This window comes from Malaclemys terrapin, chromosome 1, assembly GCF_027887155.1.
Source record: "Malaclemys terrapin pileata isolate rMalTer1 chromosome 1, rMalTer1.hap1, whole genome shotgun sequence".
In the NCBI taxonomy this organism is placed as follows: Eukaryota; Metazoa; Chordata; order Testudines; family Emydidae; genus Malaclemys; species Malaclemys terrapin.
The window spans coordinates 187403227-187430884 of NC_071505.1; the positions used below are offsets into that span (position 1 = coordinate 187403227).

Genomic DNA, 27658 nt, shown 5'->3' on the forward strand with positions numbered 1-27658 from the left:
AAAATGTTAGTATTGGCCCATGTGTAATGGAATGTTCCACACTCTCCACATCCACCCACACAGTACAGTAAAAAAAAATGAGGAGTCCTTTTGGCACCTTAGAGACTAACAAATGTATTTAATGTATTTATACCTGCTCCTGTATTTTTTACTTCATGCATCTGATGAAGTGGGCTCTACCCCACGAAAGCTTATGCCCAAATAAATGTGTTAGTCTCTAAGGTGCCACAAGGACTCCTTTTTTTTTGCTGATACAGACTAACATGGCTTCCACTGAAACCTGTCACAGTACAGTAAAGTGGCTCGAGTGCATTTTATTCTCTTGGATCATGTTGGGAGAACTAATTGTGACATGAGAGCTAGTTTCTCATCTACATCAATGTGGTAGCACAGGCTCAAAATAAACATTATTCAGACCTGCTCTCAGCAAGGCTAACATAAGTGTTCTAAATAGTATCTTTAGAATATTTATAACAAATGTTTGTATAGCTGTTTGGCATACCAGGGCTAATAACATTCTTTAACATGCCCAAATTCTCTTGTGTAGACAAGGCCTCTGTATACCAATTGTCTGCTAGCGCAATTCCGTGGTACAAATAGAAAAGAACCCATACTCCTAAAATTGCTGGTAAATAATAACAATAGGTCAGTGTGCATCCAAGATGGCTGATCCACTTCCAACTGCTAAAAATGAGCCAGAAGTTAAGTATTTCATTTAATCACTTCATTGAATTTATATTTCAAGAGATTTTTTAAAAAATTTCTTATGCTAATTTATTGCTTGTGAAAGGAGGCAAATTGACAGTCCTGGAGATTGATGTCCTTTATATATCATATTTGTGTATGACAGCAAAAATACAAACTTTGCCATGACATCCTGCCAATGTGACCCAGTCTGACTCAGTTCTGGGCCTGGGGTAGTTTCCTCTCTATGCCAATTCAGTCCCTGGTGCCATATTCCTTTATAAATCCTCTAATTCATTTAGTCCCCCACAAAAAAGTCCACAATCAATTAATTTTATTAAGTCAATATAAAAGCAAGAACATTTACATTTTCAAAATTTACATATATAAATATTTACATTAAAATAGTTTATTATGTATGGTTTCAATTTAGCCTTGAGAGAGAAAAGCAAACATGAGGCTTTGATGAACACAGCATTCACATTCCAGTGTCTAAAAGCAGACGCGTGAGATGCAATCTGCATAAGACACTTAGGTCCATAAGATACTAAGACATTTAGGCCCCGATCCATGAAAGGACTTAGGCATTTAAATGAGAAGTTAGTTCAAAATGTAGGTGCCACTGAGATCCTCAAAACCCCGGCTTGGTGGCCACCTAATTCCGTATACACCTAAAATCCTTTGGTGCCTAAATTTCCCCTCAGGCACCTAAGTTTCTGTCACGGGGCGTGTGCACAATGCCTCACTCTAGGTGCCCAGATACCTGAGCCCCAGCAGGATCCTCAAACCAGGTGTGATAGATGCTGCCCTGTGTCTCTCAACTGCGGGGCCCAATGTGGTAGGCATGCTCTGAGCACTCCTACTGGATTAGGACGCACACCAGGCTGGTGATAGTGCCACCGCCTCCTTTATAACTTTTAGCCCAATAGTAGTCACTCATGTGGGAGACCTTGATTCAGTTCCCTTCTCTGCCTGGTCGGGAGAAAGGATTTGAACAGGAGGCCTTCCACCTCTCAGAGTGCTCTAACCGCTGACATATGGGATGCTTTGATGTGGGGCTCCCTCCCTTTCTTACTGGAGCTGTTCTGCTTTGTATAAATAAATAGTCATTGGAGCAGGGGCCTCCCATCTGAGTGCCCAATCACCAGGCAACAGACTCACTCTCTCTCTGGCACAATTGCTATTTAAGCATTTATACAAAGTGAAACAGCTTGAATCGGAAAGACTGACAGGTACCCACATCTGAATATCCCATTGCCCGGTGGATAGAGCACTCTCCTGAGAGGTGGGAGACACCTTCACATTCTTTCTTCCCATCAGACAGAAGGGGGAAATAAATCCATGTCTCCCAGATCGGGGTTGAGTGCTCTAACTATTGGGCTAAAACTTATAAGATGAGAGATGGTACCATTGCCGCCGCCTCTGGCATTTCTTGCAAAAAAAAAAAAAAACTTAGATGCCTAGCTCCAGGAGAGGGCTCATGGCTGGATCTCAAGCAGAAGTAGACACCTCCCTCCAGCCTGCACTTATGCAGCAAATTCCCTGAGAGGAGTGGGGCTTAGAACAGACCTCTGATTGGCATGTGCTATTGGGCAGCTTAAACGGGGAGCCATCTAGCGTACTAGCTTTTGGGGATGCCATTCTTAGGCACATATTTCTCTCCATACAATGTATAGGTAGCCTGGACTCAGGCTTTGTGGATTCCAGTGATTTTTCTAGGCACCTAAAAGTTAGGTAGCTGAGCATTACAACAGCTAAATCTCTTTGTGAATCCAGACTTTAGAGGCAGAATAGAGAGAACAACCTAGTGAACATATCATCATCTGGTTCACTGAGTAGGAAAATTCTACACTACACAAACCCTTAAAGTACAGTTCCATTCTGAAAAGTGGATCACAAGATTTTCTCCCTGTGTGTGTTCAGAATGATATTTGTGGACTAGCAGGACAAAAATAAGTTTTTATTGCTTTTTAGTCCTTTTAGCCCCACAGAATCAAAACAACGAAGATGAGCAAGGTGGAATCTGTTCCTTGTTCATAAACAGTTCAGTTGATGCACAAGTTCTAGTCAGTTACACATGTGCAAAGCCGTTGACAGCAATAGTTTTTCCACAGATGTCACTAAGGGCTTAATTTGGCTTACAGATATTTATTCCTGGTGATTAGACACAAGAAGAAAAGAAACAAGTTTGACTTTCAAGATCCCAAGTTGACACTGGAGCTACAACAAGCATAATTTTACTTGTAAATTGAGTCACATTTGAGTCATTGAGATTGAAGGAACATGGAACTCTAGAATGCCTTGTTAATGAAATCACTTTCCATAGTAGCACTGCACTTCATAGAAATATTAAATCCCATGTAATTTAACTTGAACACCATCGGCAGTATATACAAATACCTACTAAGTATAATGATTTCAAAAGTCAGTCTACAGTGCTGCCTTGGACAACAAAGAGTAAATAAGTATTGAGATGGAAAGAGTGAGCTCCAGTAGGAATTTTTATCTACCAAAGTCTGCACCCCAATCAAATAAATCCACTGAAGTCAATGGAAAGACTCCCACTGAATTCAATAGGCTTAGAATCAGGTCTGTAACGAAGGATATTAGGTGGATTACCCACAAACAAAGAACTGCAGTCAAGAAATTAAAAAATACAGCTTAATCAATTTAATGCTTTTGGAATTTAAAAAAAATGGCATTGCTTTTCAAAGTGAGAGAGTAAGTATTCATAAATAGCTGAAGTGCGAATTACAGAATGTCAATTCACAGTGTAACATGCTATACTTTCCTAATAATGAATGTGATTTTACTCTTGTTCTCAGGGGCGGCTCCAGGCACCAGCGCACCAAGCGCGTGCCTGGGGTGGCAAGCCGTGGGCGGCGGCCTGCTGGTTGCCATGAGGGCAGCAGTCAGGCTGCCTTCAGCGGCATGCCTGCGGGAGGTCCGCCGATCCCACGGCTTCGGGGGTAATTCGGCGACTGGTACACCAAAGGCCTGGGACCGGTGGACCTCCCGCAGGCATGCCGCCGAATCCGCGTGACCACCGGACTGCCCGCAGGCGTGCCGCCGAAGACTGCCTGACTGCCGTGCTTGGGGTAGCAAAATACATAGAGCTGCCCCTGCTTGTTCTATTCAGATTTGGGCCCTGTTGCTGCAATGAGCTCTACGCAGTCCAACCCCTCTGCTCACATAGTACTCACTAGGATCTAAATCTTAAGCAGTAATAATCATCAGCCCTTGTAGTCATTAAAAATGATAAAACTTGGCAGTTCTATAGCACTTACATACTATAGTGATGTGTTATATATAAAAAAACCCACCCTGAAATAGACAGCTAAATAGGATGTTTTTCATCCACAATCTCAAAGCACTTTACAAAGTGAGTAAGCATTATTATCTCCATGTTATGGTTAAATTGGTTCCCAAATGAACTTCCCAATAAAGGAGAGTATACTATAATTACTTTTTGATACCCTTTTTCAACAGTTGTATAGTAATCTTTGTTTGCAAGTAATTGGTTTCTGTAATAACTACTACATTTTATTATTAAAGTGCATGTAGTCCTTGTGAAGGGAGACAATTTATTTCAGTCTTTATTTTCGGGACATACACAATCCAGAAAGCAGTCACTAAAGTTTTCTTACAACATAGCAGCTACATACTTCCCCTCTGAGCTGGAGGGACCACTTTTGAGGCAAGAGAGCAGTACAGCCTTTATGTCAATTCAGTCCTGAATTTCTCCGCAGAGATGGACAACTATTCATAATTATTTCGACTATAAGGTCTTTGGGGCGGGGACCATCTTTTTGTTCTGTGTTTGTACAAAACCTATCACAATAGGTCCTGGTCCCACTGGGACTCCTACCTGTTACTAATAATATGGTACCACCCAAAGGCTCCGGTCACATTTGGATCCCTTTGTACTAGATCCAATATTTACAGAAGGGTAGATCTGATCCTTGCCCCAAAGAGAAAGACAGAGGAAGTGACCATACCAAACAAGAGGAAAGACAGAGTTAATGGGAACCATGAGTGTTATTGTGAGGGGTTAATATCTAGACATCTGCCCACAAGAAACTAGACAGAGACTGCTAATTTATTTCATGTCCATCTCTGACCAACTATGCAATGAGTGATGAATTTGAACAAACACAGATGAAAGACTCTGCACCCTCCTTGCTAATCCCCTGAGTCATCCAGTCCTATATAAACCTATTCTTTAGCTAAAATCCTTCTTAAGAGAAGGATGACTGGCCAGATATGAGAGATTACGTGTTGAATTTGCCAAGATTATTCTGTTGACCTTTGATTGCAGTACTTAAAATGTTAAATTAGTATGGTCTTCAGCTGGAAAACAGCTTTATGAGCAATAAGTAATGTATCCATGAGGAATAGATGAGGCTTTTCTGAGTTGTAGTTGCAATTGCCAGTAACATTAAACTGACAGAGTGTTGCAGAATCAAAAGGACAACAAATTAATCTACTAATTTTAATGGATTCCCATTAAGCTACATTCTTATATCCCGGCTACATTAAGTGCACGGTTTCTTTAGACAATGTCAAAGGAGGCTCTTATGAATTCACTGAGGTGCTGCTTAAGCCTTTTATAATTGAGTGGGTGCCATAGGTGACCAGTTTTTCCAGAGGTGTTTTTTTTTTTTAAACTACAGTACTTTTCATTTCTGTTGCTGGGGACTGGATGGCTTAAGAATTTGTAATGAAATAAAGATCCTTTCACCTCTAAATCACCACCCAGCCCCGATCAGTGGTGAATGAAATTGTTGTTATATATCTGGTGTCTATTTGATAGCGCACCTGAAATTAGTTTGGTCTTCTCTGTGTAGTTCCCAGACAACACATTTGTCCATCCCCAAAATCTCAACCACAACTGGCACTATTCAGTACCCTGTCTTGTAATCTCAGCAAAGTGTCCAATGACTTTGAGGTCCAAATCCAAAGACAATTGAAACCAATGGAAGGATTATCTTTGAATTCAACAGGTTTTGTTTCAGGCCACGAATGGTGCATGAAGACTGAACTCTCCTATCATTCATAAAGATAGTCCTTTCAAGTCAGGTTATAGGCCCTCTTGGCCTGATTCATCAGTGGCTTGCACCTTTTGTAGTTATTTAAATCAGTGCAAAGTGAGGGGAAATTGCTACCAAATCCGAACTGCAACATTTCACGCCCGCTTTGCACTATTGTAAAATAACTACACAAGGCACAGGGCAAATCAACCTTACTGTCAAGTTTTATGAGGAAGCCTTTGCCATTAATCAGGCACTACCTGCTAATCATAGATAACATAGAATGAGAGAACCATACTGTGTAAATCCAGAGTACAGTAACTCCACCAACGTAAATCAAACTATTTTAGATTTACACTGGTGGATTTGAGTAACTCCACTGCAATCCATGGAGTTTACCCTTCCCTGAATATGCACTTAGCTATAATTGAGTGTAGAATTTGGCTCCAAATGTACATACGTTTAGAGATAATGCTATATTCTATAAAATACTTCAGTTAGAAAATAACTCTTGTATCCAGTTATTCCACTTTGTGCCATCATACATATTGCTAAAACTTTGAACAAATAACTGTCCTCTTACGTAAGTGACCCAAGTGTCACTATAACCCGCTGACCAGTGTGTGGTACATGTTTCCCCGTGTGCTTGATCCACAGAGGATGAATGTTGTACAGCCACCAGTTACAGTGCCTGGCTCTTTAACCCAAGTTGTGGGGGCTAGTGCTCTGAGTTCTGGAAGTCCCTGCTTCAGTCTTATGAGTGTCAGCAAAGATGGTAGTTGACACAACATAAAGGATTTTTTCAAATTACGTATGTATAGCCTCATATCTCAAATTATAATTTAGCCTCTAAGGATCTGCCCAATCTCTCCCTGACTCTGTCTCTGCCGGATGTGGAGACTCAATGCGCCCAGCATGCACAGCCACAGAAGGTGCTCACTTTTCCAGTGGGGTGCTATTCACATAGATACAGCCATCTAATGCTGTCTTATATTGCTTCCTAAACCTGCCCCATTCAAATGATATATGGCATTAAGGTACTTGTGAAAGACATGGTGAGATGCACTGAGCATGCTCAGTGTTTTGGCTGATGGCTTAAAACCAGGGATAGGATTTTGCCCAGTTGACTGATCTAATTTAGCTAGAGGAAACATTTTAAAGGAGCCATGTAACCAGAAAAGGAAGTCTTCCTGGTAGACTGTCACTTTAAATTCAGTAAGAGAGAAGGGGATCATGGATCTGAACATCTCTTCCCCGTGCTTCCAAGCCCAGATAGTGATCTAGAAGAAAAGAGCCACACTTAATCATGGGAATTCCTCCAATAGGAGTGGGAGTAACGCCAAAGCTACTTAAGTTGTGCTGTTGGGCCATTGTGCGTGGGCCGAGGGATGTGCTGGCGCTGTTTCCCGCAGCCCCCATTGGCCTGGAGCGGCGAACCGCGGCCAGTGAGAGCCGCGATCAGCCAAACCTGCGGACGCGGCAAGTAAACAAACTGGGCCGGCCCGCCAGGGGCCAAAGGTTGCCGATCCCTGGGTGTAGATGATTCCTACAGCAAAAGAAAGGGGGGGGTTCTGCCAATATTGTTGTTCCACCTCTCAGAGAGGCTGTAACTAGGTTAGCAGAAAAATTCTTTCATTGACCTCCTTGAGTCTACACTGAGGTTTAGGTCAACCTACTTCTGGTGCTCAGGTCGCAAAACTGTTCACAACCCTGAAGGACATAGCTAGGTCAGTCTAATTTTTAAGTGTATACCAGGTCTTAGACAAGTGGGACCAGGCTTCTATGTACCAACCAGTGACTGGGGGATGAGTACTGAAATGGTAGAGTTTTTAATCTTAAAAATAATTAAAAGGTCTGAGTTCCATTCCCCTTCTCTCCCAACCTCCCTTCCTACTAGAGCCATACTAGGGGTGGGGGTTAAAGTAATGCCTGCAGGCTGTTCCCCCTCCATCCCCCCTCCCCGAGAAGATGTGTCCTAGGATAGTGAGCCGCATTAAGGAGAAGCTGCGGAACTCATTTTATATATTCTCCCATGCTGCTAAGCACAGAGCAGGATTTTGTCCTTGCACCATGCAACAACCAGGCTTCTGAGTTGGCTGATGGGCTGTGAAGCTGCCATACTACATGTGGCTTACTGGGTCCTGTGCAATCATGAAGTCTGGATAAATTGTGAGCTAGTTAAGGCCCCTAATACTTAGAGATACTTTAGCCAAGGAAGGTTCTTTACAATGGCATACACTACTTATTTTAATGAAATATCTGTTCATATTTATCATAGTAGTTAGAGTGCTTACCACTGTAGCACACAGTTTTAGCTCTTCTATAAGAACTGAATGAGTTATTTTGCTGCTATGACCACCACGTAGCTGAAGTGACTATAGAAAACTTCATAAAACATTTTCTGGGTATCCAAAATCTTATTAAAAATACAAGCACATTCCATAAACAATGTAATAACAAAAAAAAAGTGTGGGAAAAGAGAGAATTTAAAATGAGTGGCTACAAAATCAGTCAGAGTTTGTCTAGCAATAAAAGCTACATCACTATGCTTAAGTCAAAAGAGTAAATTGCAAGTTAATGTTAAAGACTTAACCTTAGCAGGTAAGCCATGACACACAAAAAGAGGCTGTTATACCAGACATATCTAACCTCTTGTGTACCTCAGGACACAGAACTTCCCCAAAATTATTCCTGCTATATTTAACTTTAGAAGAGTTGGCCAGTAAGTAGGGTTGGTCAAAAAATAAAATTCTGAAAAAATTCAAAATTTGTAAGTTGTTTCCATTTCTTTGGGATCAAAATTAAACCCAATTTTTATATTTTAAACACATTTTCTCAAATGTTGACATTATTTTAGTAAGTGAAAAATTTTATAACCATTTCAATAACTTTTTGGATTAAAATGTCTAATTTCTTTAAAAAGTCAACCGTTTTTTTAAAAAGGATGATTTTTTATTAATTAACCTTTTTGTTTAAAAATTTCAACCAGCTCTATTAAGGAATACTGAGCTCTGTAGTATTTATATATCTACAAAATCAAAACTTTCCTTGCCCAAACATAGTCCTCTTTTCATAAAGCCCACTGGATACTTTTAATTTATTTTATATAGACATTAAAGATTTCATGTTTATTTTAGTAAAAGAATTTACCTGGATGTCCCTAGCCAAAATTGCAACTCCTTCAATATTATGTCAGTCTTTGTGAACTTTGCCAAAACCACATGGAATTTAGAATCACCATTGGAACATAGCCATGGTAGAAGAGTTGGTAAACCCTGCTCAAGTTCAGGAAGATTACACACTCTGTTAGCAGAATTTATAGACTCTTTGTCAGCAGAGTCACACAGGCCTTTCTTGTTTGTATACTTCATCAGCCAAATCACTGGTTTAAAGAGAATTAGACTGAGATTTTCAAAAGGAGGTTAGGTACTATTGGAAAATGCCACACTATAAACGCAGATGGAGAAGTGTGTTTAGTTTGTAAGTTCTATCAGTTCAAAATTTAAGAAAACATGAAGCTGTGGAGCACATAAGCTCAATCAACTGAATTGCTTGGTTCAAGATGATCCCAAAATCTGTTGACACAGGTGGTAAAATCTGTGAGCTCCGTCTGCCAAATTGCTCCAGTTCCAGGATGTTACAAACTCTTTTGGAGGAGTATTAGAGATAAATATATGTTGTCTTGTAGTTCATTGATTAACATATAATCATCTTTCCACCACATCTAGAATTACAACAAAGTATCATCTTCCTATCAGAAGAAAATATAATGCTCCGTATAGGGGGACTGACCCTTCAGAGTTCCAGTTGGAAATTATATCTAGTCAGCAGCTCTCTATCCCTCTTTTGCCCTGGAGAAAATTCCAAGCAGCTACAGAAAAGGTGCAGGCCACTAGTAGGGATTAAAGAGTTACAATTGTTTTCCACTCTTCTTAGACTTTGGGTCTGAGAAGGGACAGCTGTGATTCTGCCCAGTCAGTCAGAACAGCTAGACCAGGGGTCAGCAATGTTTGGCACGCGGCTCGCCAGGGTAAGCACCCTGGCGGGCCAGGCCAGTTTATTTACCTGCTGACGCGGCAGGTTTGGCTGATCACGGCCCCCACTGGCCGCGGTTCGCCATCCCGGGCCAATGGGGGTGGCGGGAAGCCACGGCCAGCACATCCCTCACCTGCACCGCTTCTCGCCGCCCCCATTGGCCCGGGACGGTGAACCGCGGCCAGTGGGGGCCGTGATCGGCCGAACCTGCCGCGTCAGCAGGTAAATAAACTGTCCTGGCCCACCAGGGTGCTTACCCTGGCGAGCTCCGTGCCAAACGTTGCCAACCCCTGAGCTAGACCTTGTTAGACTAGTGAGGGAGTATAAAAAGGCTCTTCAAAGCTCTTCATTAAAAAAATAAGCCCCAGGGATCAGACTACTCAGAAAGGTATGGGTGTCAGAGTTTGTTTGAATTAATTTATTGATTTTCCTATTTGTTTATAGTGTGATTGCTAACTATACAAGGAAGAAGTATGCCTCAACTATATTTTATTTGAGTCATAAAATAAGCTAAAGGTATTTAGTCCACTCTAGGAAAGGGAATTCTGTTGTTTTTTTTAAAAAGGGAGTGTGGGGTAAATAAACTACCCCTTTCTGCATGGAGCCTCAGTTTGTACTTACTTATCCAATGGGCCTAGCTGTACTATATATTCACACATTTCTGCACTTACATGTTTTAAGGGCTTTATTTCTGATTTATATATTTTTAGTTAAAGGGCATTTCCAGCCATAAAACAACCTGTGATTCAGTCAGACTCCTGATTCTGCACTCAGAACCACACAGGAGTACCGTGCACCTGTCTGGATACTCAGTGTAGTCAACAGTCACCACATTGCAGCATAGCCGCAATGGTGGTAGGGGAGACAAATGCTTTTCTTCTTACATTCAGGCTGGCTGGGGAAGGAAAGTTAATTTCAAAGGAACAGAGCTCTGCTCCATAGGTGCCACTCTCCCCTAGCAGAGGGAGCCAGAGGGCAAGGATGAGCTTCCTTCTGCCAACATGCCACCTCCCCAAAAGTTTGTACAATGCTGAGAGGGAGAGCCCAATGGTGGCTGTGGGAAGCGGCGCCACTCCCAATAGAGAGAGAAAAGGTCCATCCGTGACAAGGAGAATCCACTCTCTTGGGGACATGGAGCCCTTGATACTGGGTGGCACACAGAGGTCTCTGACATGGGGGAGAGGAGGGAGACTTCCCAGAGCCTCAGGGAGGGACAGGATACAGGCCTCTTCCAGTATGAACTACCAAGTCTCAACTGTCTTATTGTAAGGATAATAAAAAGCTAAAGAATTGTAGATATTGGGATTACTTTCATAGTGAGTTACATGATTTTTGGCTTTGGTTTCTGCTCTTATGGGAAATCCTATACGCCTTAAATGAGATTTATATATTTCCTATCAAATTCTATGGCACGGTTTAAACGTCTCTAGAGGGAAGATATTGTTCTCTATTAAGTTTTATAGGTTTTCAGAATAATTTCTGTAGAACTTGTTTAATTTATTCATTTCATCCCTATAAAGTTATATAGGACTTTCCAATAAGGCTACTGAGAATATCCAACGCCATGCTTTAGGTACAGATCTACCCTGTAGCATGAGTTAACAACCTGTATATAGATCCCCATCTCTGCTTCAACTGCCTTTTGATGGGAGGAAGTCTCAATGTCTTGCTGCTGCTTCTTTCATCTGCATTTCATAACAAGACTGCCTCATAACCACCATTCATTCTTTCTTCTACAAAAGCTTCAAAATCCACTTCTTATTTTGTCATCACAGCCAAAACTTTGGTTCACACCATGTTTATCTCTCCTTTGACTACAGTAGCCACATCCTCTCTGACCTCTGATCGTTTCCCTCTCCAATCCATTCAACATGCTGTGCTGCTTCCTTCCTCACAGCTCTGACACAAGGCACAGCCCTACTCAGTTCCCTGTTTCTTTCCACAGTCCACTTCATGCTCTTTGCCTTCACTTTCAATTCTTTGCAGAGCATCTTTCCTACCACTTGTCTCCTCCCTGCACTCTAAGCCACTTTAGCCCACCGTAGTGCACCCTTTGGCTCCTCTTGTTTTTTTGACTCAGTGGTTATTTTTTCATAAACAATTTACTATGCTTGAAGTACTCCCCACCTCCACCAGTGAGCCAGGTAACCTTAGTCACTTCCTTCATGTCCCTTGGGACTGACTTCATTTGCTTAGCCTTCCACTGCAAAGCTCATTCCTTTGCCATGTGTTCCTGCTCTTCAGAACTACCAACCTGTGTGCCAAAAAATAAATCAAATTACATCACTTCCTGGGGCTCCCCTTCAGGCTCTCAGCTTCATTATGTCTGATGTAAGCCCCCAACCTGTAAGCCAATGAATATGGCCTGTGTGGTGCCTCACTGAAGTCACAGTGTGTCTGCATGGGCACAGGGGTCTGCCCGAGCTGATCAGTTTGCAGGACTGGGGTCTTAGGCCCCAATTCCACAAAGATTTACACACCTACTTAACTTTATGCACTGAGTAGTCCCTGTGAAGTAAACCCACTACATAAATTTAAGCAGGTGCATATATCTTTGAGGCAATGGGGCTTTAGATTGCAATCTCCTTGGGACAGGAATCTTTAGTGTTTATTCCTGTTTGTATCTGTGGTGCTGTAGAAATACATAGTACATAACAATAAATTAAAAAAAATTCTATGGTGCCATTTTCTTTGCCTCTTTTCTCCAGCTCAGAGCCGAAATTTGGCAAGTTGCAGCCAGTGGGCCAAATTCTACCCCCCTTACAGTGGTGTGAATCCAGAGTTGTTATGTTGTCTTCAGTGGAATTACTGCAGACTCACCCTGGTGTAACTCAGTTTAATTTGACCCAATAAGTTTTATGGAGAGAACGACTTGATTTGAACAAGTCAATGTGCATTTGGAAAATGATCCTTACATTTAGACATTAGGTTAAAAAAATTGAAACAGGACATATTACAAATAATGAAACATTCCTTTCACGCCAGCAGAATCCAAAGTTGTAACTACAATTGCAAATCATCTTCACGGGTGCAACCCAAATTCTCATTAGAAACTGCACACCTCCAAAGTGCTGTAAAACTCAACTGAGCTCATATGAGTTGCTCTGTATCAACTGTCTCTGATAACAGATCTACAGCTTAATCCACATGAATGCAGTTTTATTGTTTCCCAGCAAATGAAAACCAAATGGCATTATATCTTTGAGAATGAGAAATGAGCATGATTGGTGGGTTTTTTTCCTCTTACCTGTTTAAGGATTTCTGCTGCTGTTTCATGTGAGCAATCAAATATCACATAGAACTCCTTGCCTTTCTTCATCTCCTTGAGTAAAGGCCTGGCATCTTTATTCCCAGAGGGCAACTGACGGATTTTGATTTTAATGTTATATCTAGAAGGGGCTTTGATGAGCTCTTGCAGGCGAATTAGACCTAGAAAATGACAACCAATCATACAGTTGACTGTTCTGTGAAATGAGTATTTATTGCCACTTACTCAATCTCTTTTCATTCGCAATATATTTCAAGCTGCCACCTATCTAAAGGTTAAGCTATTAACTTCTCATTTGTCATCTTTCTTGCTGGTGTGGTTTATGCAGCTGTTTTACCTTTGTGGGCATATTTACTTTGGAAAAATAAACACTACAAATAGGTTTGAATTTTTCTAAGATGTAATTCTTTCTCCCCAGCCTCTAATCATAAACATCAATGTTAAACAAAGCAAACCTGGAATTGTGTAAACCTCTTGTAAATGTTCCTTTATAACTTCAAAAGTGAGCAAATAATAAAGCAAGTTCCGGCAATAAGCATATCCGCCATAATTCATTTACAATCCAGTAGATTAGGATGAGTGGCACTTACCAATATTTATTTATTATTTGTAGGCATTTCAGTGGTGCTTGTCACTCTAGTGTCAGAGTACCTTGCAATACCTTTGAAGTAGGGAATTATCGTTCATTATATTTTTTGGAGAAAGTGAGGCATAGTGAAGTTAAGTGTCTTGTATAATAAGATCACACAGGAAGAGTGAGGCAGTGAGTATCTCCTAACACCCAGTTCTGTGCCTTAACCACAAGACCATCCTGGTTCTCATGCTATTAGACATGCCTAGCTTGATTTCCAGGGGCTTAAAAACTCAGAGCTTTTGATTTAGGACCAGACCTTCAGTTGAGTGTAAATCTGTACAGTTTAAGTGAAGCCAGCAGGGCTACGCTGATTCACCACAGTTGAGGATCTGGCCCCAACTATCTAAATACAGTACACTGTTAACTAATAGGGCTGTCAAGCGATTAAAAAAATTAATCACGATTAATCATGCTGTTAAACAATAATAGAATACCATTTATTTAAATATTTTAGGATATTTTCTACATTCTCAAATATATTGATTTCAATTACAACACAGAATACAAAGTGTACAGAGCTCACTTTATATTTATTTTTATTACAAATATTTGCATTGTAAAAAACAAAAACATTTTTCAATTCATTTAATACAAATACTGTAGTTCTATCTCTTCATCATGAAAGTTGAACTTACAAATGTAGAATTACGTACAAAAAATGCATTCAAAAACAAAACAATGCAAAACTTTAGAGCCTAGAAATCCACTCAGTGCTACTTCTTGTTCATCCAATTGCTCAGAAAAGTAAGATTGTTTACATTTGCAGGAGATAATTCTGCTTGCTTCTTGTTTATGTCACCTGAAAGTGAGAACAGGCATTCGCATGGCACTGTTGTAGCCGGCATCACAAGATATTTACCTGGCAGATGCACTAAAGATTCATATGTCCCTTCATGCTTCAGCCACCAGTCCAGAGGACATGTTTCCATGCTGATGATGGGTTCTGCTCGATAACAATCCAAAGCAGTGCAGACCGACTCATGTTCATTTTCATCATCTGAGTCAGATGCCACCAGCAGAAGGTTGATTTTCTTTTTTGGTGGTTCGGGTTCTGTAGTTTCCGCATCAGAGTGTTGCTCTTTTAAGAATTCTGAAAGCATGCTCCACATCTTGTCCCTCTCAGATTTTGGAAGGCACTTCAGATTTTTAAACCTTGGTTTAAAAAGTTACCGAGTGCTGTAACTATCTTTAGAAATCTCACATTTGTACCTTCTTTGCGTTTTGTTAAATCTGCAGTGAAAGTTTTCTTAAAATGAGCAACATGTTCTGGATCATCATCTGAGACTGCTATAACATGAAATATATGGCAGAATGAAGGTAAAACAGAACAGGAGACATACAATTCTCCCTCCAAGGGGTTCAGTCACAAATTTAATTAACACTTTTTTTAATGAGCATCATCAGCATGGAAGCATGTCCTCTGGAATGGTGGCCGAAGCATGTAGAACATACGAATTTTTAGCATATCTGGCATATAAATACCTTGCAACACCAGCTACAAAAGTGCCATGCAAACACCTTTTCTCACTTTCAGGTGACATTGTAAATAAGAAGTGGGCAGCATCATCTTCTGTAAATGTAAACAAACTTGTTTATCTTAACAATTGGCTGAACAACAAGTTGGACTGAGTGGGCTTGTAGGCTTTAAAGTTTTACATTGTTTTGTTTTTGAGTTCAGTTATGTAAAAAAAATCTACATTTGTAAGTTGCATTTTAATGATAAAGAGATTGCACTACAGTATTTGTATTTTTCAGTTTATCTCATACTATTTCTTTTGTTTATCATTTTTACAGTGCAGATATTTGTAATAAAAAATAATATAAAGTACACTTTGCATTCTGTGTTGTAGGTGAAATCAATATATTTGAAAATGTAGAAAAACATCCAAAAATATTTAATGACTTTTAAGTCGTATTCTATTGTTTAACAGTGTGATTAAAAGTGTGATTAATCACGATTAATTTTTTTGAGTTAATCATGTGAGTTAACTGCGATTAATCAACACCCCTAATTACTAACCATCTAGCTCAGTAGAGGTCCCTGCTCTTCAAAGAACTCTTGAATAGTTTTTTAAGTGTGTCATTGCTTTCTCTTTCTAATTATGCATGCACCTAAATTTCCCACAAAAACCGTATGATGTACTTCTGCTGAGTGAAAGTAAAAGGGATCCATGAGGGGATGAGCTTCCCACACTGGCCCTGCAAAAGCTGAATTGGGCCAGGTTGGCCCAATGAGTTAATTAGTCTGCAAACAAGGGAGCTTTAGGCTGGAGGCAGCTAATTAGAGAGAGGGTCACCTGTGCAGGAACAGGCAAAGCCTGTAAAGCCAGATAGCAGGCTATAGGTGGGGTCTGCTGCTGAGAAAGGGCAGTCATGCCCTGGGAAGAGGGTTCTTGGAACTGGTACAGCCAGAAAGAGAAGGGGAGCCTGTGTAGCAAGAAGCAGTCCAGGGAAGGAGCAGTGAGGGTAGAGAGAGGAAGCCCAGAACTGCTGAGCTGAGGGACGCTGGACTGGAATCTGGAGAAGAGGGTGGGTCTGGGGTCCCCTACCACTCACCAAGGGCGTGGCTTAGAGCTGAGGCAATGAATGGGAAGACTGTCTAGGCTTGTACCCCAGAAGGGGGAACGCTGAGGGCTGATCTACACTATTGCAGTAAATTTATCTAAATTATGCTACTTCAGTTCTGTGAATAACGTAACTAGGGTTGCCAATTTTTTAATTGCACAAAACCAAACACCCTTGCCCCCTCCCCTTCCCTGAGGTCCCTCCCTCCTGCCCCGCCTTTTCTCTGAGGCTCTGCCCTGCTCACTCCATCCCCCCTCCCTCTGTTGCTCGCTCCGCCCCACCCTCACTCACTCATTTTCACCGGGCTGTGGCTGGGGTAGGCTGTTGGGGTATGGGAGGGGGTGAGGGCGTCGGCTGGGGGTGCAGACTCTGGGTGGGCCTGGAATGAGGGGCTTGGGGTCCAGCAGGGACTCCAGGCTGAGGTCAAGGTGTTCAGAATGCAGGCGGGGCTCAGGACTGGGGGTTGGGGCATGGGAGAGGGTTTGGGGTGTGGGCTCTGGAAGGGAGTTTGGGTGTAGGAGAGGGCTCAAGGTTGGGGCACAGGAGGGGGGTGCAGGGTGCGGGCTCTGGATGGGAGTTTGGGAGGGGGTTCAGGGGTGGGGGTGTGGGCTGCGAGCTGCGCCTACCTCGGGTGGCCCTGCAAGCGGCGGCATGTTCCTTCAGCTCCTAAGGAGAAGCGCAGCCAGGCGGCTCTGCACGCTGCCTCTGTCCGCAGGCTCCGCCTCCATAGCTCCCATTGGCTGGGCACTTGGGGCAAGGGTAGCGTGTGGAGCCCCCGCAGCTACCCCTTTGCCTAGGAGCTGAGGGAGATGCCGCTGCTTCTGGGGAGCTGTGCGGAGCCATGCAGGGAGCCTGCCAGTCCTGCGCCAACCAGACTTTTAATGGCCTGGTCAGTGGTGCTGATCGGAGCCGCCAGGGTACCTTTTTGACCAGGTGTTTCAGTTGAAAAGTGGACACCTGGCAACTCTAAATGTAACTGAAGCTGACGTAGCTAGTTCCACTTACCACGGGGTTTACACTGCACTGTGTTGATGGGAGACCCTCTCCTGCTGACCTCCCTTACGCTTTTCAGGGAGGCAGTGTACACAAATCAATGGGAGAGCGCTCTCCCATTGACATAGTGTGTCTTCACCAGACCCGCTAAATCAACACTGCTGCATCAATTAGAGCAGTGCCAATTTAGCCGGCAGTGTAGACATGCCCTGAGTGACCTAGCTGGAGGGCTAAGTCACAAAGGAGACACCGAGGGTCTGGGAGTGACCGTGGAACTGCAGATCAGAAGGAGAGACAGCATAATGGTGTGCAAACCATGGCAGGGGCTATCTACCTCAGGAGCGAATCCTCAGAGTGACCAGGAGAAGGCACCAGACCAGTGGTGAGTGGTGCATCTAGGATTGCCACCTTTCCAATTGTGGGTAACCAGACCCCAGAGGCCCCCCACCTGAGGTTCTGTCTCAGCTTTGCCTCTTCCCTCTTCACCCACCACCAGATAAAATAATCCCAGACATCAGGGCTTGTCAAATGACACCCAGACACACAAGCTGAAACCTGGGTTGTCTGGGTGAAAATGGGATGGGTGGCAACCCTAAGTCTCGGTGACAGAATAAACAGAATAAAAGCAAGAGATACCTACTAAGAAAAGCTAACAAATAGTAATTATGAAAATGAACCCCGCAGCAGGCCAGTGTGAGGTGGCACATTTAATTTACTTTGTGTTTGAACCTACTTGGCTGAATAATCCTCTAGTATAAGCGCTGTACTAATACAAGGCAAACTATAAGATAAAGCATCACTTTGTCCTCTGATGTTAACTGATGATTGCTACATTGCATGGTGTTAGCTTTCACTCAAGAACTCACACTTACATTGGAACAAATGCCTTTTTCCCTGCTGTACTGGTTCTGTGCTTTTCAGTGTTTTTTTTTTTAAGCATCAACAGTCAATATAACCATTATGAGTATTCAAATGGAAATCATCGTACACACGGTCAGAGACCACAGGCTGGCTTCCAGATTCATTGTTATAAGAATGGAGCACAGGCTTCTGAAACTGACTAACAAGCAGGGGAGTTTATGTAATTTGGCTGTAAACTTGTAGTTTGGCTGTCTCAAGTGTTCACGTATTTTGTGGCAAACTGTGATGCTTCAGCCACTGGGACCAAAATGATTTTAACAAAGAAAAATTGAGATTCATAAAAAATCATTTCTGGTGCATCGACAGCTTCGTACCAACAATAATACCTGAGCTCAAACATTATTTCTTTGTTTAAATGTGTTCTGTAGCAACAGGAATTATACTACAGTTGTAGGTGAACTGTGGGAACAAGAATGGGATTTGCTGGAGAAAATGACTCCATATTGCAGGGATGGAGGAAAACAGCCCAGCTCCCTCAGAATGTACGGTGGAAAATGTAGGCTCCCACTGATGTCTGTGGTCTTTCTAATGTAAAAGCAGAATAAAAACCAGAACAAACATGTATTTCATTCCTGACCTCCCCCACCCAAGTTTCTAGGAACGGTAGCTAAGTATTCTGGGCCAAATGAAAGGGCAAGGTGCAGCTGCAGGGGAACAAAGAAATTGAAGAAGCACTTATGTCTGAAAGCAGCTACTATTTTAAGAACAGCCAAAACTCCACAAACAGTGACTGGAAGTAATCAACAGCAAAGAGAAATATCTTTAGAAAGAAAAGTGTGTGAGAGAAATTACACTTTCTCCCCCACCTCAAAACCTAGAATATCATCAAATTGTGATGGTATTCAATTCTCAACTTCAAAAATTGAAGTGTATTAGCTGGGCAAATGCAGCACTTAGAATTTCAGGCTCTGTCTCTTTTGTGGTAATATCTCAAAAGCTCAATCTGCATTTGGAAAATGTTAACAAATTAGCAATCAGGGCTGGTGATGTTGGTGAAATGGAGCCAGGGTCTGTGGTTCTATACCATATAAGAAATGATGGGTAAGGTGGGGGTAGGTGATGAATAGTGAAGGAAAAAAATGTGAAATGTGGTATACGCCTGATGTGGAGTCAATGGAAGGATGCACAGAGGGGTAATATCATAGTCAAAGCAATGATCCAGAAAAATGATTTTTGCAGCAACATTTTGAATGGATTTACGTAGGAAAGATGGTGCTTGATAAGACCAGACAAGAAGAGGATGCAGTAGTCAAGATGTGAAATAATGAGGACCCAGAGGAGAATTTTAGCTATGTGGATTAAGAAGGGCCATATCTTAAAGATATTGTGTGTAATTCCAAGGGATGGAAATTATATCCTGAACAGTTGCATTCTTAATTTCTTTCATGGATTCATTTATCAGAACATTTAAGTAGTATTTTTTACCCCATGGCTATTTGAAATATAGTAGAACCGTTGCTGAAAACGGGAGGAATTAACACACAATAGGGTATTAATTCAAAAGTCAGTACAAATACTTCAGGAGTATTGAGGAAGGAAGCTCTGTATCTTGCACCTAAAATTCACTGAGAAGTTTGATAGAAGTTGAGTGTTGAACTCTGGAATTTGGCATTCCATTCATAGGATGATGTTTGTATGTGTCTAGTTGACTAAAAGGACTAACTGATTTTTTTTTAATTAAAATTGTATTAGAATGTGAAAGTAGCAGGTGCTATGCTGTAGTTACTGCTGAAGAGGCACTGTTTTTATAAACCCTTGGAGTGCATAATTTTCTGAATAAATCACTTCTTGGTTGAAATTTCACACACTCGTTCTTTGACCACCTGGTTTATGGTTGTTTGAACACAGGAAAATTATTTAATTAGATTTAAACAGTAGAAAAGAGGAGATAAAGCTTATATAAAAAGCTTTATGCACCCTGACAATTAATTAATCTTAGAGCAATATAACAATGATCCCCCCAGGAGAATTAGAAAATCATAGCTGGAGAAGGCAAACTCAACCCACCAGCATATAAATTAGTAAATGGTAGCAATTTGATTGTATGTATCATGGTGTGGGTCTTGTTTCATTTACCTCCACCTCCAAAAAAATTGAGTTATTTGACCTCAACCTTTTTCTAAATCAGATTTGTTTAAACATTTCAAACATACCATAGCCTTATTCTTTATTGCGGAAATATGCTCTGATATTTTTGAAAAGAAAAAATCTTTAGAAATAACAAAATTTTCTTTTATAAATATGTGGGTGCTAATAAGGCAAATGCATGTTACAATAGGGGTCTACTATTGACTACCAAATCAATAGGAGGAGTAGGTGAATGTGAGGTATTTCTAGAACAAATAACAGAAATATCCAGAACAAAAGAGCTGGTAGTAATGGGGGACTTTAACTACCTAGAGATCAACTACCCAGGCATCTGTTTGAAAAGTAATTTGGCAAAACACAAAGTGTCTAAGTTCTTGGATGGTATGGGGGACAGCCTCTTGTTTCAGAAGGTGGAGGAAGTAACCGGGGGAGAGCCATTTTAGACTTGATTCTGACTAACGGGGAGGAATTGGTTGCAATTCTGAAGACTGAAGGCAATTTGGGTGAAAGTGATCACGAAATGATAAAGGAAGGAGTGTGATCAACAGAGTGAAGGTAGTGGACTTCAAAAAAGCAGATTTTCAAAACTGTATAGAACTGATAGGTAAGATCCCATGGAAAGAAAATCTAGGGCAGTGCTTCTCAAAGCCGGTCCGCCGTTTGTTCAGGGAAAGCCCCTGGCGGTCCAGGCCGGTTTGTTTACCTGCCGTGTCCGCAGGTTCGGCCAATCGTGGCTCCCACTGGCCGCGGTTTGCTGTCCCAGGCCAATTATAAGGGACATAAAAAGCATTATGAAGAGGTTCTTTAAATATATTAGGAACAAAAGAAAGATGAAGAAAAGTGCAGATCAGCAGGGAAGGAGAGCTGATAACAGATGACATCAAAAATACTGAGCTGTTTAAATCCTATTTTCCTTCCTTCTTTACTAACCAGATTAATAGTGACCAGATAATAAGGGGGGAAGGAATGCAAGCCGGAATAGGGAAAGAACAGATTAAAAATATTTAGATAAACTGAGATATATTCAAGTCATCATGGCCTGATAAAATTCATCTTAAGGTACTTTAGGAACTAGCTGAAGCAATCTTGGAACTATTATCTTTGGGGAACTCCTAAAGAATGGATGAGGTCCCAGAGGACAGGCGAAGGGCAAACATAGAAACTTTCTTGAAAAAAGAGGACCCGGGGAATTATAGATCAGTCAGCCTAATTTCAATACCTGGAAAGACACTGGAAACAATATTATTAAACAATCACTTTGTAAGTATCTGGAGGATAATAGGGTTATAAAGAATAGCAAACATGGATTTCTCAAGAACAAATCATTCCAGACTGACTTAATTTCCTCAGGGTCACTGGCCTACTGGATGGGGGGAAGCTGTAGATATATCTTGAATTTAAAAAGGCTTTTGACACAATCCTACATGACATTCTCATAAGCAAACTAAGGAAATGCAAGTCTAGATGAAATGACTATGAGGTAGGTACATAACTGGTTGAAAGACCATACTCAAAGAGTAGTTATAAATGGTTTGCTGTCAAACTGGGAGGGCATATCTAGTGGGGTCCCAGAGAGGTCTGTCCTGGGTCCAGTACTATTAAATATTTTCATTAATAACTCAGAAAATGGAGTGGAGAGTATGACTATAACATTTGCAAATGACACCAAACTCAGAGGGATTACTAGTGCTCTCGAGGACAGGATTAGAATTCAAAATGACCTTGAGAAATTAGAGAACTGGTGTGAATTCAGTAAGATGAAATTCAATAAAAACTACAAAGTAATATACCTAAGGAGGAAAAAATCAATTGCACAACTATAAAATGGGCTAAAACTAGCTAGGCAGTCATATTTCAGAAAAGGATCTAGGGTTTAAAATGGATCACAAATATGAGACAACAATATGATTCAGTTGCTAAAAAGTCTAGTTCTGGGTGCCACACTTTAAGAATGAGATGGACAAATTGAAGAGTCCAGAGGACAAGGACAAAAAACATAAAAGGTTTAGAAAACCTGACCTGTGAGGAAAGGTTAAAAAAACTGGACATCTTTACTTTTGAGGAAAAGAAGGTGGAGACACCTCATAACAGTCTTCAGATATGTTAAGGGCTGCTCTAAAGAGGACTGTGATTGGTTGTTCTCCATGTCCACTGAAGGTAGAACAAGAAGTAATGGGCCCAATCTGCAGCAAGGGATAATTAAGCCCTGGACTAGGCTTCCAAGGAGGCTGTGGAATTCTGTCATTGGAGATTTTTAATAGGTATTGTACCCAACAGGAGGTAATTCTGTTTTGGACTTTATGACAGATAAAGATGAATTCATCACTAGACTGGAAGTTGATGGTTGCCTTGTGGCCTGATTATATTCAGTAAGGGTGAACAAAGGACAGTCTCGACCACTAATATATAGATATGCTTCAAAAGGGCTAAGGGTGAGGAAAATTACACAAAATTGATTGGGAGGATAAATTTAGACAGAAAAATGTGAATGAATATTGGGAGCTCTTTAAGAAGCTTTTACATGAGCCCTGGCTGGGGTGATTTAGTTGGGGATTGGTCCTGCTTTGAGCAGGGGGTTAGACTAGATGACCTCCTGAGGTCCCTTCCAAACCTGATATTCTATGATTCTATGATTCTATGACCAAAGAGCCCAGTTTCTCAATCAAGAAAGAGGACAACTTTGGCTAAAAGCCCATTGTGTTTCAGTGGCAAAGTGAAGCCAGAAATTAGAACTAAAAAAGCAATATATAACAAATGGGAAATGAGAAAATAGATAGCAATCACTAAATTAGGAGTTATGACATGCAGAAAGTTGATAAGTAAAGCTAAGGATGTCAGGGGAAAGTCTGTGACTGGCAGGATTAAGGACAATAAGAAGTTTTAAAATTTATATTAGGAAAAAAGAAATCCTAGAAGTGTATAGGCGCATTATTAGATGGAGAGGGTAAAATTGTTGTTGATGATGATGTAGAAGAAGCAAAGTTTTCAATAAATACTTTTGTTCTATACTTGGAAAGAAGCAGAATGGTCTACTCATATAACATTACGAAGATGAAGTACTTTCCAATCTATTAGTGATCACCATTTTTAAATCAGCAGGCCCAGATACCTTACATCCCAGAGCTCTAAAAGAGTTGGCTGTGGCAATCTCTGGCTTGCTGGTGTTAATTTTGAATAAATCTTGGGAAAGTGAGTGAATTCCAGAGTAGCCCTAATGTTGTGCCTGTATTCAAATTGGGCAAGCGGGATGACCCAGGTAACTATAGGCTGGTTAGCCCGGCATCAGTTCCAAGCAAAATAATGAAAAGGCTGGTATGGGATTCAATTGATAAAGAATTAAAGAATGGGAATATAATTAATGCCAGTAAACTTGGTTTTATGGAAAATAGGTCTTGTCAAACAGACCAGATTTTATTTTTTGAGGCAATTACAAGATTGGTTGATAAAGATAACTGTAGATATAATATACTTAGACTTTTGTGAAGTGTTTGACTTAGTATCGCATGACTGATTAAGAAATTAACACTGTACAATATGAATAGAGCATCTGCTGAATGGATAAAGAACTGGCTAACTGACATTTCAAAAAGTAGTTGTGGTTGAGAAATCATCAACAAATGGTGGTGTTTCTAGTAGGGTTCTGCAGGGATCGGTACTAGGTCCAATCCGGAAGTAAATATAAAATCGCTGCTGATGTAATTTGTGAATGACACTAAGACTGGCAGAATGATAAATAATGATGAAGGTGGGGCAGTCATACAGAGCAATCTAGATTACTTGGTAACCTGGGCCTAAACAAACAAATGCAAACAGAAATTATCTACTTTGATCTATTTACTGAACTAATATCATTAAGGTCCAGTTTTATCTAAAACATGTCATGATTGGTGCTTCAGATTAGGAACCAGTTCCTCAGCTGGTGTAAAATAGCATAGCTCCATGGAAGAATATTTGAAGAGTTCTGACAAATAAGTAATTGGAGAGACTGTGTAGTAGAGCAATGGATTGGGAGTCAGGAGACCTGGATTCTATTTCCAGGTCAGCCATTAAGCCACATTAACAACAAGGAGTCCGGTGGCACCTTAAAGACCAACAGATTTATTTGGGCATAAGCTTTCGTGGATAAAAACCTCACTTCTTCAGATGCATGGAGTGAAAATTACAGATGCAGGCATTATATAATGACACATGAAGAGAAGGGAGTTCACAAGTGGAGAACCAGTGTTGACAGGGCCAATTCGATCAGGGTGGATGTTGTCCACTCCCAGATAAAGAGGTGTCAATTCCAGGAGAGGCAAAGCTGCTTCTGTAATGAGCCAGCCACTCTCAGTCCCTATTCAGGCCCAAATTAATGGTGTTAAATTCGCAAATGAATTTTAGTTCTGCTGTTTCTCTGTGAAGTCTGTTTCTGAAGTTTTTTTGTTCAAGAATAGTTACTTTTAAATCTGTTATAGAATGTCCAGGGAGATTGAAGTGTTCACCTACTGGCTTTTGTATGTTACCATTCCTGATGTCCGATTTGTGTCCATTTATTCTTTTGCGGAGGGACTTTCCGGTTTGGCCAATGTACATGGCAGAGCAGCATTGCTGGCACATGATGGCATATACATTAGTAGACATGCAGGTGACTGAGCCCTTGATGGTGTGGCTGATGTGGTTGGGTCCTCTGGTGGTGCCTGCTTCTGTAATTTTCACTCCATGCATCTGAGGTTTTTTACCCACGAAAGCTTATGCCCAAATAAATCTGTTAGGCTTCAAGGTGCCACTGGACTCCTTGTTGTTTTTGTGGATACAGATTAACAAGGCTACCTCCTGACACTATTAAGCCGCATTGTGTTGCTGGGCAAATTACTTAATCACTGTGTGCCTTTGTTCCCCCTCCAACCATTTGGCTGTCTTGTCCATTTGAAAGAATATAAGCTCTTCAGAGCAGGGACTTACTGTGTGTTTGAATAGTATCTAGCACAATACTAGGTGCAACTGTAATATAAGTAAGACTAAAAGTGCTCTTAATGTACACTTAATTTCTAAGAAAAAATGAGGTTTGCTGTTTTCCTGCAGCTTAGTAAGTTTTTCTTTTTATAGTGTAGTAATTTAAAAAAAAACCCGAGCCAAGCAGTATTATTCCTGCTCAGAATCCAAATGTGGCGTCTTTTATTGATCATACTTGACTTGTTTGCTCTGCCGACTCCCATTTAATGTCATGATTGATTATTCATTTACATGTAAATATCTCTGCAGATGAAATCTCTTTAACATTAATCATCTCTGGAACATAAGTAAGCAACACTTAAATGTTTTTAATGCTAATTGGATAATATATTGCTAGATTGAAACATAAATTTACATTTATATATCCATAAATATATTTTGACATCTTGTCCTGTGAATCCAACAAAATGCTGCTGAGCTACAATAACCTTACTGGGAATGAACATGACCACTACAGTAAACCCAGTCTGTTTTTCCCTCTTTGTGTACTCTCGCCCACTTGATAAAATCTGTAACTTCTGTAAGAATACTCATGTTGAGATCTGCAATGTGATCTGAAATAATAATTTTGTCCTTTGTATTGCCACTGATAGTATAAAAATCAAGATAAAAGTATGGTTCTTAAAACTCCAGATGTGGTTAGCAAGGATTCTGTGTTCATGACATACATTTTATAATAGAAGGTATCAGTTTTGAGCATCCCATTTAAAGGCTTTGTGGTCGATAGTAAGATACTTGGATTGTACAGAATGAGTATCAAAGGATCTATTTAGACACCACTTGAATGCCTGTATAGAGGTGTGAAAGCCCCACTATCTTTCTAGACAATAGGAAAAGAAAAAAATTAAGTCCTATATAGTCAGCAGTGCAATACCACATTTGGGAGGGGAGGATTGTGACAGATGAATGATGAGAGTTTCAAAATTGCTTAGTGTTAGGCTATGTCTTCACTGCAAAAGAGATGGGATTTTTTAAAACTGTGGGATAACTCATGTACATTAACTATCCCACTGTAACAATCCTAGTGGAAACAAGGCAGTGTGGTTTTACTGAGAGGTAAACTAGGTGAAGTCACTGCTATACACCAACCTATAGCTGATCTCACCTATGGTAGTTTACCTCACAATAAAAATACAGTGCCCTATCTCCACTCAGATTTTAGAGTGATAGCCAATGCTGGTTAGCTATCCTGCTATAAAAGCAATCATTTCTGGCAGTGAAGACGAAGCCTTAGCGTAACTGTGCCATTGATGTTGGAGTTAGGCTAACATGGAGCACTTTTTTAAAATCCCACCCTAAAGTTGTAAGCTTAATACCTTGACCCCTGGGGTGGCAGGGACTGTGTTGCTAAAGTCTCCACCCTCCTCCTGCTGTGTTATAAGAACCAGTTCACATGAATTCCAGAGAGACAGGGATGTATCCAGGGTTCCTTGGGTGCTGGTAGTGGACTCAGCCCTGAAGCATTTTCTTAGCCAAAGCTCTTAACTAATGTAACTTAGAGGTTTTTGACTGAATAAAGACTTTAAAATGGGATTACTTTCAACTGGCTGTTGGAAGCTGAGGCGATGCAACTTCAGCCTTGATATTTTTTGTTTTGTTTGTTTTTTTGCTTACAATGAGAAGAGAGTGTATATGAGTGTGCTGCATTTGTCTAAAATGCAAGTGTGATTTAGTCAGTTCAGTTCCCCTGGCCTCTGCATTGTTTTTAGAAGCATGGTAAAGAATCACCTTTGTGATTTATGGGTGTTGCCCTTAAATGTCATTTCATCTGAGTCTCTGGGGTGCCCTATGAAAAAAAATGTGTCCTGTATCCCTTTTTGGTTGGAGTTCCTATGTTTTGCGATCTGACAGTTTGCAAATTTCTATGAGCTGTAAATGGAATGTTGCATATACACTTTTCCTGCAACAGGTAGGTTGCAGACCCTGACCTTGAAGCCTGTGTCTGCACTGTAGTTGAGACTATGCCTGCTCAGAGGCAGATTAGGGGTTTGTTGGGGCCCTGGGCCAGTGCAAGTGGGGGCCCCTCCCTACCCCTTCCGCCTGCAGTCCCCTCCGCCCTCACCCCTGACGCTCCTGCTGGGGAAATGGGGTCAGGGTGGAGTGGGTGGGTACACAGGGGTGCCCATTTTTCCGGGGCCCTCCCAATTGGTTTTAGATTTTGTCAACCTGGTGGCTAACATATGCCACAGTGGTCTGAATGGGTTGATAATCAGTGTCAATTGCAAATCCAGTCTCTTTCAAATATTCAAAAATTCCTAAATAGTAACCAGGGAAAATTCCTAGTCTTTCACCACCTTTGGAAACATTTCACCATGTTCCCAGGAAGGCAAAAGTTTCCCCAAATCTCTTGCTTCACTGAACAAAAGGATACATGCTAGTGATACTGATCTTATAAGGTATCCCAGTGCAGGGCCGCCCAGAAGATTCAGGGGGCCTGGGGCAAAGCAA

The 27658-nt window shown here is 41.1% G+C and overlaps 1 protein-coding gene across 6 annotated transcripts in view; it reads right to left on the reverse strand.

Moving 5' to 3' along the window:
- Window positions 1–27658, reverse strand: part of GRIK1 (glutamate ionotropic receptor kainate type subunit 1) — a 228942-nt gene that overhangs the window by 93044 nt on the left and 108240 nt on the right. For all 6 annotated transcript variants that reach the window (XM_054047872.1, XM_054047911.1, XM_054047888.1 and 3 more), the window contains exon 4: window positions 12997–13178. In XM_054047872.1, coding sequence (XP_053903847.1) covers window positions 12997–13178 — 182 coding nt within the window. The remainder of the gene's footprint in view (window positions 1–12996; window positions 13179–27658) is intronic.